General features: G+C 32.7%; 2 protein-coding genes across 2 annotated transcripts in view; one reads left to right on the plus strand and one right to left on the minus strand.

The window, feature by feature from the left end:
- Positions 1–1,639: 1,639 nt before the first annotated feature.
- Positions 1,640–12,878, minus strand: LOC127700393 (F-box/LRR-repeat protein 20-like). Its single transcript, XM_052203839.1, has 2 exons — positions 12,735–12,878; positions 1,640–6,101 (listed from the first exon to the last, which is right to left on the minus strand). Exons 1-2 carry the CDS (start codon positions 12,756–12,758, stop codon positions 4,221–4,223), a joined length of 1,905 nt encoding a protein of 634 aa, XP_052059799.1. The 5' UTR covers positions 12,759–12,878; the 3' UTR covers positions 1,640–4,220.
- Positions 12,879–12,963: 85 nt separating this feature from the next.
- The window catches only part of LOC127700390 (lon protease homolog 2, peroxisomal-like), a 34,129-nt gene continuing 32,845 nt past the window's right edge, over positions 12,964–14,247 (plus strand). Inside the window, exon 1 of the mRNA XM_052203836.1 lies at positions 12,964–13,084. Coding sequence (XP_052059796.1) covers positions 12,978–13,084 — 107 coding nt within the window. The 5' untranslated portion in view covers positions 12,964–12,977. The remainder of the gene's footprint in view (positions 13,085–14,247) is intronic.

Genomic DNA, 14,247 nt, shown 5'->3' on the forward strand with positions numbered 1-14,247 from the left:
GACACTCTCTTATGATCATAAACAAGCTTCTGTCCAAGTTTGGTACAAATCCAGGATAGTTTAAGAAAGTTTAAAAACTTTAACCACAGAGTGAATGTAATGTAAACTGGCGGAAAAACTAAGTCCATTTATAAGTAAAATACGGAAAAAATTGATTTTTTTTTTACAAAATTTACTTCTGGATACCATCTTATGATCATAAACAAGCTTCTTTCCAAGTTTGGTACAAATCCAGGATAGTTTAAGAAAGTTATTAAAATTTCAAAAACTTTAACCACACAGAGTGAATGTAATGTTTCCTGGTAGAAAAACTAAGTCCATTTATAAGTAAAATACGGAAAAAATTGATTTTTTTTTTACAAAATTTACTGTTGAATATTATCTTATGATCATAAACAAGCTTCTGTCCAATCTTTGGTAGAAATCCAGGATAGTTTAAGAAAGTTGAATATTTGTGGACGCCTCCGCCGCCGCCGACAACGACGCCGACGGAATGTAGGATCGCTATGTCTCGCTTTTTCAACAAAAGTTGAAGGCTCCACAAAAAGGAGTCAGTTGACATTTTTGTAGATCTTTAATGCTTAAAAAAATCTTGTTATTAACAATATCTCTCTATCTATCAAGTTTTCTGCGAAAAATATACAATGGATAAAAACCATCTTTCAAGGGCAATAACTCCTGTAATTAGTCAATCGCCAATTTTGCCGGAATTTACTTCTTTGTAGATCTTATTTTCCTGAGCACTTTTGCTTTTTACAATTTCTCTCTATCATCATAGTTTCTGCAAAAAATGAGCAAATAAGTCTTTCAAGGGCAATATCTCCTATATGGGGTAAATTGATTATTCTTCCATGTTGACTGGTCCATAGATCTTATTTTGTTGAACATTTTAACTATCTAAAGATTTTCTGTTTTCCTAAAAAAAGCAAAAAAGGTAAAAATCATCATTTGAAGCCAAAAATTTTATTTGGGGTTATTTGGCAATTACTGTCAAGTTGACTTATTTGTAAAGGTTTTTGTTCTGGTAATTTTTACTGTTTAAAATTTCTCTCTATGTGTTTTAGTTTATCAAGATAATAATCCAAAACTGAAATTTGCATAAAATTGACATTTCAGGGGCAATAACTCCAAAATGGGTTGTTTCGTTTTTCCTGACAATTCTGTAGGAGATAGACATACAGGCTGATCAATTTTACACACTTCAGATTGCTCTAACTACTTTAATTTTTGAGATATAAGCCCTCAACAGTATTTATCCCCCCTATAACCTATCTTCTGCAGCAACAGCAGCCATGTTTGATGATGAATCAAATCCCCAGATAAAATTTTTTAAACTATATACCCTAAAATAATTCAGGTTTAGTTTGGTAACATAATGCCCAGTAATTTCAGAGAAGAAGAATTTTAAAAAGTTTATGATGACGGACGACAATGATGGACACTAAGTGATGACAAAAACTCACATTGCCTTTAAGGCCAGGTGAGCTTAAAAAGAATATGGATGAGGGACACTGGCTACACTGTAGCAATCTTGCTCGAAATGGCTGTGTTCATTCAAATCAAGTCAAAGTTATTATAATAAAAAAAGACCTTCGGTCTATTGCTGGCCACATATGGTGAATAAAACAAGAGACTAAAATATAAATAATCATTAATTAAACATAATTCAACAATAACAGTGCATACATTAGTTTAAAATCTGTTTAAATATTATCCAATTATCAACTTTAAATAACAGTAAATAAATCTTCAACAAATTCAAACATTTATAACATGGAAAACAAACAAGTGATTTGTCAGTAATATGATGATAATTTTCTCAAAATCAAGCATTTGATGGTTGGGCTACAACCTTCAATTCCCCTCCCCTTCCAACTATTAGGGTATCCACAATCTACATATACATCAATATTATATGACCAATCAGAAACAAATTCAGACATTATCCCCTATCTGACATGTAATTATACATTTTTGCATTATAAGTTATAAAATCTAAGGTTATTATGAGATTTTGGTTAAAAATTTTGTACTTACTGTTCATCCTGGACATAACAGTAATTACATGGTCAATTTAAATTTAAAGGAATGATGACCAAAACAAAGATCTCAAATATTTTAATAAGCTGAATTACACAGTAATTCTATACATATTTACATCTTTTAAAATATATTTTTCTGACCTACCGACCATAATCTTTCACCTCAAAAATCTGTAAATCATCAACTTGAAAAACCTTGGCCTAATGGGTAAAGTCACTTTTTACAATTTTTTTCTTATCCCTGATGATTTTTATAGCTTCAGGAGTTTAAACATAAATTTATGAAATTTGGTGAAAAAAACCCAAAGACTTGGTATGGATTACCTGGTGACATATATATATATAATACATAACTTTTACTATAAAAATAAAAATTTTCAAAAATTATAACAGATATCACAGATTTCAATCCTTCCTCCCTGAATTTCAAATTGATATAAGAATCATAAATTTTCTGATATGAAAATAAGAAGACGTGGTAAGAGTGCCAATGAGACAGCTCTCCACCAGGGACCAAATCACAAAAAAAGTTAGCAACTAAAGGTCACCTTACGACCTTCAACAATGAGCAAAACCCATACTACATAGCAAGCAATAAAAGGCCCTGAAGTGACAAACGAATAAAACAACTCAAACAAGAAAAATAACTGCCTGATTCATGTAAAAACCAATAAATGAGAAAAAAATATGATAAACAGCAACAAACCACAACCACTGATAGACCATCTGGATTTCATAACAAGAATTGAACACTATTTGTTATGAAATTAAAATAGAATTGCCTTAAAATCAGATAAAAAAATGCCTCTTACATGTCTAAACTGGAATCATTTTTTTTGTTCAATTAACATGCAAAGGACAGTTTTCACAAATACTGCAAAAAAAGCTAATATCTAACAGATATATATGTGACCATGGTGACCTGCCTATCAATCTATGGTTTTAGTAAATCTGTAACTTATTAAAATACCTCCTTTCAATTCCAGATATTTTTTCAACTGCATTATTTGTGTTTTGTTTAATAATAATGTTGATCTAATTAATATTTAATAAAACGGATGATTTAAAAAATGCATTATTCTGTTATAACTGTTGAGAACACATTAAGTTATAATGTCAACAAAGGGTAATATCTAAAACTGTCATGATTGTTAGTTTAACAAACAAAAACTAAGTGTGAATATTAGAGATTGGCCACATCAAAAACAATTGGGTTCTCTTTCCTGACCTTTCATACAATTTAATATGTTTCCCTTTCTTTTTTTAAAATCACATCCTTACTTATAAAGCTATTAGCCATTTTCCCTTTTAAAGAATCACAATCTTGATTTTTGACATGCCAAGAGAATTTGTCATTTCAGAAAAAAACTTCTAACAATAAATTTCATTAAAATGTGATCAAACTAGAATATGTACAATGTAATATTTAATAATATTAATATTAAATAATTTGTAATGAAAACTGCTATAAAATTGGTCAATGTATAATAAATTTTCATTCTATAATCAACCAAATTCTGATATTATCCCATAAATATTTTGAGTTTGTAAAATCAGTCCCTCCCCTATTCAGAATTCTTATATTTGGTCTTTGGTCAAATAAGAATAGAAAATTAAAAACCTTCAAGGACCAATGAACTAGTGACTTATCTAAAATATATAAAATCTTCACCAATTTTGGTAGGTTAGGGAACAACCATTTAACTTTTGATGGGGGAGGGATGTTTTTTTTGTTCAATCTTAAATTAGTTCATTTTTTTTTTTTTTAAGTTAACGGCAAAAACTCTCAATCAGAAAAATTTTTCCCATCTCCCTGATCAAATTTTTTTTCTTCTTCAAAGTTGGGAATCAGGAAAAACCATAACCCCTACCTCAGAGTTAAATCGTTGTTCCCATAGTTGATATACATTAATTTGAAATTAAAAATTTATTTCTGTTTCTGTCATATCATGTTCAACATTAAACAGTAATGCATTCTGAGATAGATATATTTCCTTCACTGTTATCAATTTTGAGAATTTCTTGTTTTGCTAAAACACAAAGTACATGTACCAAGGAAAATTTCAATTAATTAAGTCTGTGACAGTAAATTAGGATATAAAAATTTGAAGATCCTATCAACTTAAAACATACATCATGAACAAACTTTCTTTCACAGTATGCTAAAATTCACTTTCATCAATTTCCAGTTAACCTTTTGTTTACTGACTGAATAGTTTTCAAATTTGTCTCCAAAAGGCCCACACATTCAGGGGAAATCTGCTTGCAGAAAGAAACATCTAGTGATTTAAGGCTTTTACAGTTCATCTGTATATGGTGAATACTCTTATCAGTAAGGTTGTCACATCCAGCAATATCCAGGCTTGAAAGTCGGGTAAGACGTTTGGTCACATCTCTTATTGCATCATCTGTAATAGAAAGACACTGTGACAAACAAATGTGCTCAAGACTGGGATTTTTAGCAGCAACTGCACTTACGGTTATGTCAGTAATGTTTGTCATGCATAGACTGAGAGATCGGAGCTCTTTGAATTTGATCACATGGACTAAACTGCCATCAGTTAGTTTCTTACAAGCAGACAAATCAAGATCATGAAGACGTCCCAAACAGTCTAATGTGTAACCTGTAGTTGTGTCAAATGCTAATTTCTCTAAATCACTGGCTGACAATTGGTCTTTCTTAAACCCCGTAGGTTTTTTGAAAATAATATGGTCATCATATATTCTCCTCAGTCTGCCAATGTCAAAATCTTCAGGATTTTCTTTAGCTTTCTCAATAATGTCCTTATCTGCATCTTTGTAGCCAACTAATCCTATGTCTGTTATGTCTCGGCACCATGCTACTCGGAAATATCTCAAATATTTGAGATATTTACATACAGCTTGAACACTGATATTTGTTATACCAGTGGATCCTATATCCAAGTGAAGCAGGTTCGGAGCAGCTTTACATAGAGATACAACAAAGTTATCTTTGACATTTGAGCAACAATTAAAATTTATATGAGTTAACATTTCATTAACATTATGACAGAGCCCCTTAATCAGTCCTGCTGATGTGAGCTGGTAGATTTCTGATAGATCCAAAACCTGCAGACATCTAAGTCGATGTAAATTCCTGACTGCAATATCATTAAGCTGTCTGCATTTACCAAGACGCAGAATTTCTAAAAACATCAAGTTCTGAGTTATAAGCTCTAATGCAGCACCACTTATTTCTGTACACCCTTTGACTTCAACTATACGAAGATGTTTCTGGTTTTTACATGTAGAATTAATGCCCTCATCTGTTACATCTTTACATCCGGACAGGACTATTTCTTCCAATTCCAGGTTCTGTATGGATGCTATCTGATCTAATGGATCATCTGAAATTCCAGTTCTGGTAAAATCTAGAGCTTTCAGTTTATCCTGCTGTTGTTCTATAAAGTGGAGAATGTTGCCGAATGTCAGTAAACTGTTGCTTACACAGTTTGTTTGTCCTTTTGGTAAATAGCTCTCTGAGATAAATGTTATTTGAGCACTGGCAAGATGGACTGATTCTACATTTGAGCAGACTGTGACCATCCTGTTGAATGTAGCATCAGACAAGAAACGAATGGAAGACAGATTTAGAACTTTCACATTCTTTAATGTGTCTTTTAGCTTCTGAATATCATCATTTAATTCTAATATACGACCTGACATAAAAAGTGAATTGCAGGAACTCAGATCTAAATGCACAAGATTCTTACAATGCGACATAAGATCAACAAAAAGTGCATCTGTTATGTTGCTTCCTTTTAATGACAGGTTCCGTAAAGACTGACTGAAATTTTGACAAGATTTCAGCATAATAGACTTAGATTCCAGTGAGCTATCAAACTGGTCAAGCATTAAATTTGACATTTTCCGTCGACTAAGATTAGGAAATCTGCTTTCTACCATAGTTCCATAGAAATGTATTACAATATCTCTCTGCAGGATTGGATCTAAGGAAGCATCATACCAAACTTTGTTGACTAATGCAGCATCTTTTCTGTCAGCCACACTCAAATACCGCATTATATGGGTAATGACCTGTAATAAAAGAATTTCTATCAATACAAAATTAAAATTTGCATCAACCGTAACCATATTTACAATATGTGATGATTAAATTTATCATGTCAAATAACAATTTTCCACCAATTTAATTCATCCAAATGTATGTGTACATTCTGTTCAAACATCGTTACATACATGTTAAAACATTTGTAAGTTTCACAATCATAACTACTCCTTTTGCTTCTTAAAATAAATGCTTAACTGAAGCATTTTTCATGAAAAATAGCTACATATGACTCTTTTGTATTTCAAAATATCTCATTCAGATGCACATTTAAGCAAAATATTATCAAGTTTGCAAGTTATGCCATTTTGTCCAATGTTACTTTAATTATTGAAAATCTGGGTAATTTTGGCTAATTATTGCCCTCTGACAATTTAACATCCCATGAACTGTGACTTAACTGTGGAAATGTTTTTTTTTTAATAAGGTTATCAAGTATTAAACAACACTATCCCATTATTTCAAACATACTGTAGTATGTGCTCATCTTGGCAAAATAAATTAAAGAACCTTAGTGAGCGCGCTCACATACCCCACGTCCCCACATTGTCATTGGAGAAATAAAATATGTGTAAGAAAAAAAAATTGTATGAGAAAAAAAAATTGAATCATAATTTCCTGTCAATATGCACATCTACATAGTATGTCCTTATTATCTACAAAGTTTCATGAAATTCTGTTGTGTGGTTTCAGAGGAGTTGCTATGCCAAACTGTTGTAGAAGTACATTGAAGCAAATAAGTTCAAAGGGGCGTAACTCCTAGAAAAAAAATTGAATCATAATTTCCTGTCGATATGCACATCTACATAGTATGTCCTTATTATCTACAAAGTTTCATGAAATTCTGTTGTGTGGTTTCAGAGGAGTTGCGATGACAAACTGTTGCAGTAGTACATTGAAGCAATAAGTTCAAAGGGGCGTAACTCCTAGAAAAAAAATTGAACCGTAATTTCCTGTCGATATGCACATCTACATAGTATGTCCTTATTATCTAAAAAGGTTTCATGAAATTCTGTTGTGTGGTATCAGAGGAGTTGCGATGACAAACTGTTGCAGTAGTACATTGAAGCAAATAAGTTCAAAGGGGCGTAACTCCTAGAAAAAAAATTGAACCATAATTTCCTGTCGATATGCACATCTACATAGTATGTCCTTATTATCTAAAAAGGTTTCATGAAATTCTGTTGTGTGGTATCAGAGGAGTTGGGATGACAAACTGTTGCAGTAGTACATTGAAGCAATTAAGTTCAAAGGAGCGTAATTCCTAGAAAAAAAATTGAACCGTAATTTCCTGTCGATATGCACATCTACATAGTATGTCCTTATTATCTAAAAAGGTTTCATGAAATTCTGTTGTGTGGTATCAGAGGAGTTGCGATGACAAACTGTTGCAGTAGTACATTGAAGCAAATAAGTTCAAAGGGGCGTAACTCCTAGAAAAAAAAATTAACCATAATTTCCTGTCGATATGCACATCTACATAGTATGTCCTTATTATCTAAAAAGGTTTCGTGAAATTTTGTTGTGTGGTTTGAGAGGAGTTGCGATGACAAGAAACAGGACTGATGGACTGACGGACAGACGGACAGACGGAATGACGGGTCAAAAACATTATACCCTCCGCAACTTGTTGCGTGGGGTATAATTATGCATTAAAATAATTGAGACCCAAACAAGAGGCTCTTTTGAGCATCAATAGCTCACCTGTCAAAATTTGAATTAAAAGGCAAAAATTCAAAATTTAGTCAAAAATCTTTATTTTAGGACAATAACTAATATACTCAGTCATCCAATGGATTTTGTCATACTGGCATTTTTGTTAATTTTTAGTGCTGATCATTTTTTGCTGTTTCTACTTATCTATTCAAGTTTTTGAGATAAAGAGGGCAAAAACTAAACTAGAGTGCACACGCTGAAATGTCTCGCCTGCTTTACTGACCATTGATTTTATGTTGAAAGTCTTAAAGATAAAGGTTTAACTAAAAGCATCACAGAAACTCAGGTCAGATAAATGCTATCAGGCAGACATATACACCTTACAATTTTTATATACACAAAATATATTTGACCTATTGCTTATGATAATTGAAAAACAGACCAAAACAAAAAAAACATTGACCTATGAACCATGAAATGAGGACAAGGTCAGATGATACCTGCCAGACAGACATATACACCTTACAATCATTCCATACACCAAATATAGTTGACCTATTGCTTATAGTACTTAAAAAAGAGACCAAAACACAATAAATTGCCTCGCTGAGTGCAGCAGAATATGACCGCAGAGGTCCAACCCTGAACAGTTGGGGCAAAAATGGACACAAGATTCCCTTACTTTATTTAAAGCTTACTTTAATGAAGTATGGACACAACATTCAAGCTTGATATAGCTCTGAATTTGGATTGTGATTAAATATTTGACACAGCATAGGTTTCTGACACAGAATGAATGTGGTCTAAGAACTAAAAAACTTTTAATTTACCTATTCAAACCATATCATTATTATTTGCTTTTATATATAAATCAGAAATAACCAACTTAAAATGGAAAATTTTAAAGAAAAAAAAAAGGAAAAAAAAATCCCCCCCCCCCAATTTTTTGAACCCCCTTATGATTCATTACCCCCAAACTCAATCCCAGCCTTTCTTTTGTGGTATGGTACCTTGCAGTACAATTTCAGAGAGATCCATACACTTGAACACAATTTTTTGTCTGGAAACTAGAAAAATGCTTGTTTTTTGGCCCCATATTCCTAAATGTTTACGGCAATTACCCCCAAACTTAAACCCAGCTTTCCCTTTGTGATATGGAACCTTATAGTACAATTTCATAAAGATCCATACACTTACACACAAGTTATTGTCCTGAAACTAGAAAAATGCTTGTTTTTTGCCCCTTTTTGGCCCCTAATTCCTAAAATTTTGAGGCAATTACCCCCAAAATCAATCATAGCCTTCCCTTTGTGATATGGTACCTTGCAGTACAATTTCAGAGAGATCCATACACTTGAACCCAAGTTATTGTCTGGAAACTAGAAAAATGCTTGTTTTTTGGCCCCATATTCCTAAATGTTTACGGCAATTACCCCCAAACTTAAACCCAGCTTTCCCTTTGTGATATGGAACCTTATAGTACACTTTCATAAAGATCCATACACTTACACACAAGTTATTGTCCTGAAACTAGAAAAATGCTTGTTTTTTGCCCCTTTTTGGCCCCTAATTCCTAAAATTTTGAGGCAATTACCCCCAAAATCAATCACAGCCTTCCCTTTGTGATATGGTACCTTGCAGTACAATTTCAGAGAGATCCATACACTTGAACCCAAGTTATTGTCTGGAAACTAGAAAAATGCTTATTTTTGGCCCCTTATTCCTAAATGTTTACGGCAATTACCCCCAAACTTAAACTCAAAATAGGTTTCTGACACAGAATAACTTTAATCAAAGAACTTAGAATTGGTAATATGATTTGAATTTATATTCAATTGATGCTTTTGTGCAATACACTTTGCTGTTGCATATTGACCCCCCTCCCATCTTTTTTTTGCAAAAAAAAATATTTGAAGAAATTTTCTTTTTAATTTCTGAAATCTAAAATGAGAAAAAAATTGTACCCCCCCCCCCCCCCCCCCTCCCAAATAATTCTCTCTAGACTTTTCATACATTTAACATTGGCACCCTTTTTCTTTAAAAAAATTATGAAAAAATAACAAGGATTTTATAGCATTTTCAAATATGGCTATTTATAAACTATACATGTATATAATAAAATTATGAAAAGAAAAATAGGGGTTAGCGGGCAAAACTTTTATTGGCACTAACATGGATAAAACTAGAGGATTCCAAATATCTGACAAAAAGTCAAAACAAGAGTAGCGAACATCCTTAAACACAAGTTATTGTCTGGAAACTACAAAAATGCTTATTTGGGCCCCTTTTTTTGCCCCTAATTCCTAAACTGTTGGAACCATAATACCCAAAATCAATCCCGATCTTCCTTTTGTGGTTATAAACCTTGTGTTTAAATTTCATAGATATCTACATTTTGTATTTACCTATACTAAAGTTATTGTCCGGAAACCAACTGTCTTCCGACGACGACGACAACGTGATTCCACTAAACGACCACAAAATTTGTTTGCGGTCGTATAAATAGGCTCAGTGACCTATTGTTTTTAATATATCACAATATATATTACATTTTAACACTACATTTCAAACAAATTCTTTTTTTCATTTTTCATTTATACGTACTCCCATGCCACCTATCATGCCTATAGGGCAATAACTCCTAAATGAAGTCGTCTGGCATGCAGTTTTGACTTAAATTGATATAAGGTAGAGCTCAACATTCTGAACAATTCTACCCGTTAAGATTTTCTCTGTTAATAGCGGTTGTCAAAATAATAGACAAACTTGCATTTTAATTACCCCTATATTCTATTTTTAGCCATGACAGCCATCTTGGTTGGCAGGCTGGGTCATCAGACAAGTATTTAAAACTATATACCCCTATGATGATTGTGGCTAAGATTGGTTAAATTTGGCCCAGTAGTTTCAAAGAAATAGTTTTTTGTAAAAGTTAACCAATGACAAAGATGAAGGACAATGATGGTTCCATGACAAGTGATGAGGAGCTACAAAAAAGTCAAAATCCAACTTTCAGCAACCGACCAATACAAAAAAAAAATTTGTAGTAACTGCTGTCCACTAGAACAACCTTCAAGACAACAAGATCAACAGAGGTCTTTAAAGTGGCACTGTATAGCCAGGCACATCCAGGACAAATTGTGTTTTCTGTCCGTGCTGTAATAAATACAACAGGTGTTCTATCGGGAGTTCCCCATACAGATAATGATAATACCTTAAATCAAGGACGTATAACTAACAAGGATTCGTGTCTCGCGGTATCTCGTTAAAATATCGCAAATCGTGAGATTTGGATTTACTCACTACTACAATTATGCGCGCTTCAAATAAATATTTCCGGCTAGTTACGATAATGTAAACAACTAGAACTCCTACAGTCTCGATCGTCATGACAGAAATTCTCTGTTTTGTTTTTAACTTTTGTTAATTATCTTCGATGTTCAAAAACAAAAGAAACAAATATAAAAAAAATATTTTCTATCAAATATGTCTTACAGGGCCGTTAAAATCGTATAAATTTCAACGTTTTAACATTTTTATTATTGAATAGTAAATGTCTTCTAGAAACAATGATTGATTTGATTAACCCTTATTTAGTTTGAGCATTTAACTTTGCATTCCCAATTCCTGTGATGATTTATAATTAATTATAATAAAGAATAAAGTAGTCCTTATTGTATGTTGTTCATTTAATGAGCTTGTGCGGTATCCTTTCTACTTTTTAACCGAATGTAAGTTGTTTATTTAATGAGCTTGTGTGGTTTCCTTTGTACTATTCAATTTAGAAAAGCTATGACCCAAACTACACTAAACGAGTCATTGTCTACTTTCAAAATGACCAAAGCTGATTTGAGAAAATTAATCTTGAGAAATATACACGAGTATGTAATAAAAAGAACGAGTTGCAATATCTGCTATTTACTTTTTCGATTTGAACTCTATTAACATGTCAGATTTCTTATCTTGGGACACTGATCTTGATCTAGAACTATTGCTAGGGGAATATACAGAATATGACCCAAGTGATAGTGACAGTAGTATAGATTTCGCTGTGCCTAGTCCTAAAAAGAAAAAAACTGCCAACCCAACGGCAAAGGTGTCAGACATTTTGTATCAATGTCCAGTATGTGACAAGCCACTGAAAACCATCTCAGGCTTTAGAGGGCATACCTCAAAACAGCATGGTCAACAAATTCGGGCCAGTGATTTTCGTGTTACAAAAGGTGTTTCAGCAACACAATCATCAACATCTACTAGTTGTGAATCTTCACAGGTGTCAAAAGATACTTTTAGTAAAACTTTTTATACAGCACTGCCAACATCACTATGCAATATTGCAAATGACCCATTTGTTGTTAATCCACACGAGATTAAAGATTTATGTCATCAACTAGAAAACAATACCTCTGCTAAGGAATGTTTACATCAGGTTATTTACACCATTTTTGAAGAGTCAAACTCTAAACTGACACAAAGCAATGATAGAGAAAACATTTTTCGAAAACTTCATAAGGTTCGTTCGGATGTGTCCTTAAGACAGAAGTTTTTAGACCATTTTCCAACATGTTCAGAGAATGTACTTTCAATATTTTTGCAATTGATTTTTGAAGACATTATTGGTGAAATTATGGCACAGATGACCAAGGTGCAAAAAGACAACTCAGAAAAAGAGCAATCACACCTTAGTAGTAATGATCAGTCTATTCTCTTCTATATAGCAGGATATATTGTGTATTCGCTGCGTAAAAGATTTTCTAGGTATAGTGCACATAAACTTGGTCTAATATACGTCCTTGCTTAAATTGATTTTAAAATTTGACCATATTTTTTTTGTTCTATTGTATTATTGGGATGCTGTCAGACTGCTGAATCACTTTTGAAGGCCATTCCCTGAACTGCCTTTGAACTCAACCTTATTTTTGAAAAATAAAATGCAGTTTTCAAACCTCTGATGGTAGTTTGTATGCCATAATATATTTGGTCTAAGATCCCTGTCAATCCCCAAGTGACTTCATCATCAAAGTATCTTCAAAGCGCCCAACAATTTCCCAACTCAGCTGCCCAACTTAGTCATTCATTGTTTACATAAATTCCTTTCAACGCAAAAGTGAGGTAAAAACCAGAGAGTTGTCGGACGGGGTCATGTGATGATTTGAGAAAAAGTATCATCACGTGATCAGAAACTGAAAATGGCATCGACTATTTCTATTCCTCGACGTCTACCACTTTTAGTTGTTGCTGACAATGTTCTTCTGCCAGGGTCATCGATGCGAATACCAGTCAGAAATATGAAAAAGTATTTTTTTATTTTCAACAATTACAAGACATTTTTGTTCCCCATTTAAAATTCGGTCTTACATAATTTACGTTCTACCTTTTAGCTATCAAGGACAATTGTTTATAAACAAAAATACACTGGAAAATGTCAAGTACCAGCAGCACTGCAACAATCTCTTGCGATTGGTGTCTGTAGTCAACCTTTTCAATGTCCATCTCCTCAAAAATCACTAATACTTTAACTTGTTTAATCAATAGACGTATTTTACACTTTTATGCAAATTTGTCTGCCATCATGGCCATTACTGAAAATCACACAAGTTCTCGTCAAATTTGACATCACAATTTTTAAAAGTTGACGTAATAAGGTTCTTCAGAGACAGACATAAGGTCATTCTGAGACAAAATTCAGCTAAATGCATTACCTGAAGTGTAAATTTGTGTATACATTAGCCCATGGATTTACTCCAAAAACACACTAAAATATCAAAATCACTGAAGAATAACCATTACATGTATTGTACTGGTGAAGAATATTTGGTCCCCATATTTTAACTAGGCATAACAATACAATACAAACAAGCATGCAATAAGGTAAACATATAAATACAAAATGAAGCACCATATTCGGTGAAAAGCTCATGAGGTCTTAATATGTTTAATTTGTTTGTCAATATGCCGAATCCAAATAAAGTTTTACTTACTTACTTACTTACCATAATTTAGCATGGTAGCATAATATAAGCTTAATATATGCTAGGTATAAGCATAAATAAAAATGTAAACTAAGCATAATTAGAAAGCTGGTAAAATCCCTAGCATAAAAGATGAAAGATCAAATTTGAACAAGACATGTTAAATGGAGTTCCATCCCGACAGATTTAACCAAGTAAGATGTCAATAGGTCAAGTGTTACAAAATCTTGTGTCACAGAATGACATGCACAGTATCCAAAATAACATTAAGGTTTATTAAGAAATAATGTTTCATTACAGGAATTTGATTGATTATCATGTTTTTAATTGGATGAGGCATCATTTACAATAATGCTGAACCGCTAAAATCATTTTTAAGGATTTCTAAACTTGACCATTCCATTGCATTATCCTCAATAGCCCAATCATCCTAAATATACATGAAATATATAGATGATAACCTATAGGCAAACATCAATCAGTAGCA

This window comes from Mytilus californianus, unplaced genomic scaffold (genome assembly GCF_021869535.1).
Source record: "Mytilus californianus isolate M0D057914Y unplaced genomic scaffold, xbMytCali1.0.p SCAF_5, whole genome shotgun sequence".
NCBI lineage: Eukaryota > Metazoa > Mollusca > Bivalvia > Mytilida > Mytilidae > Mytilus > Mytilus californianus.

What these genes read in the sequence shown, in the direction of transcription:
- LOC127700393 (XM_052203839.1), bottom strand. Translation starts at nt 12,758, where the DNA reads ATGGCATACAAACTACCATCAGAG. An exon ending in CATACAAACTACCATCAGAG is followed by an intron (nt 6,102 to 12,734) that starts GTTTGAAAACTG and finishes CTTTTATTACAG; the next exon opens with GTCATTACCCATATAATGCG.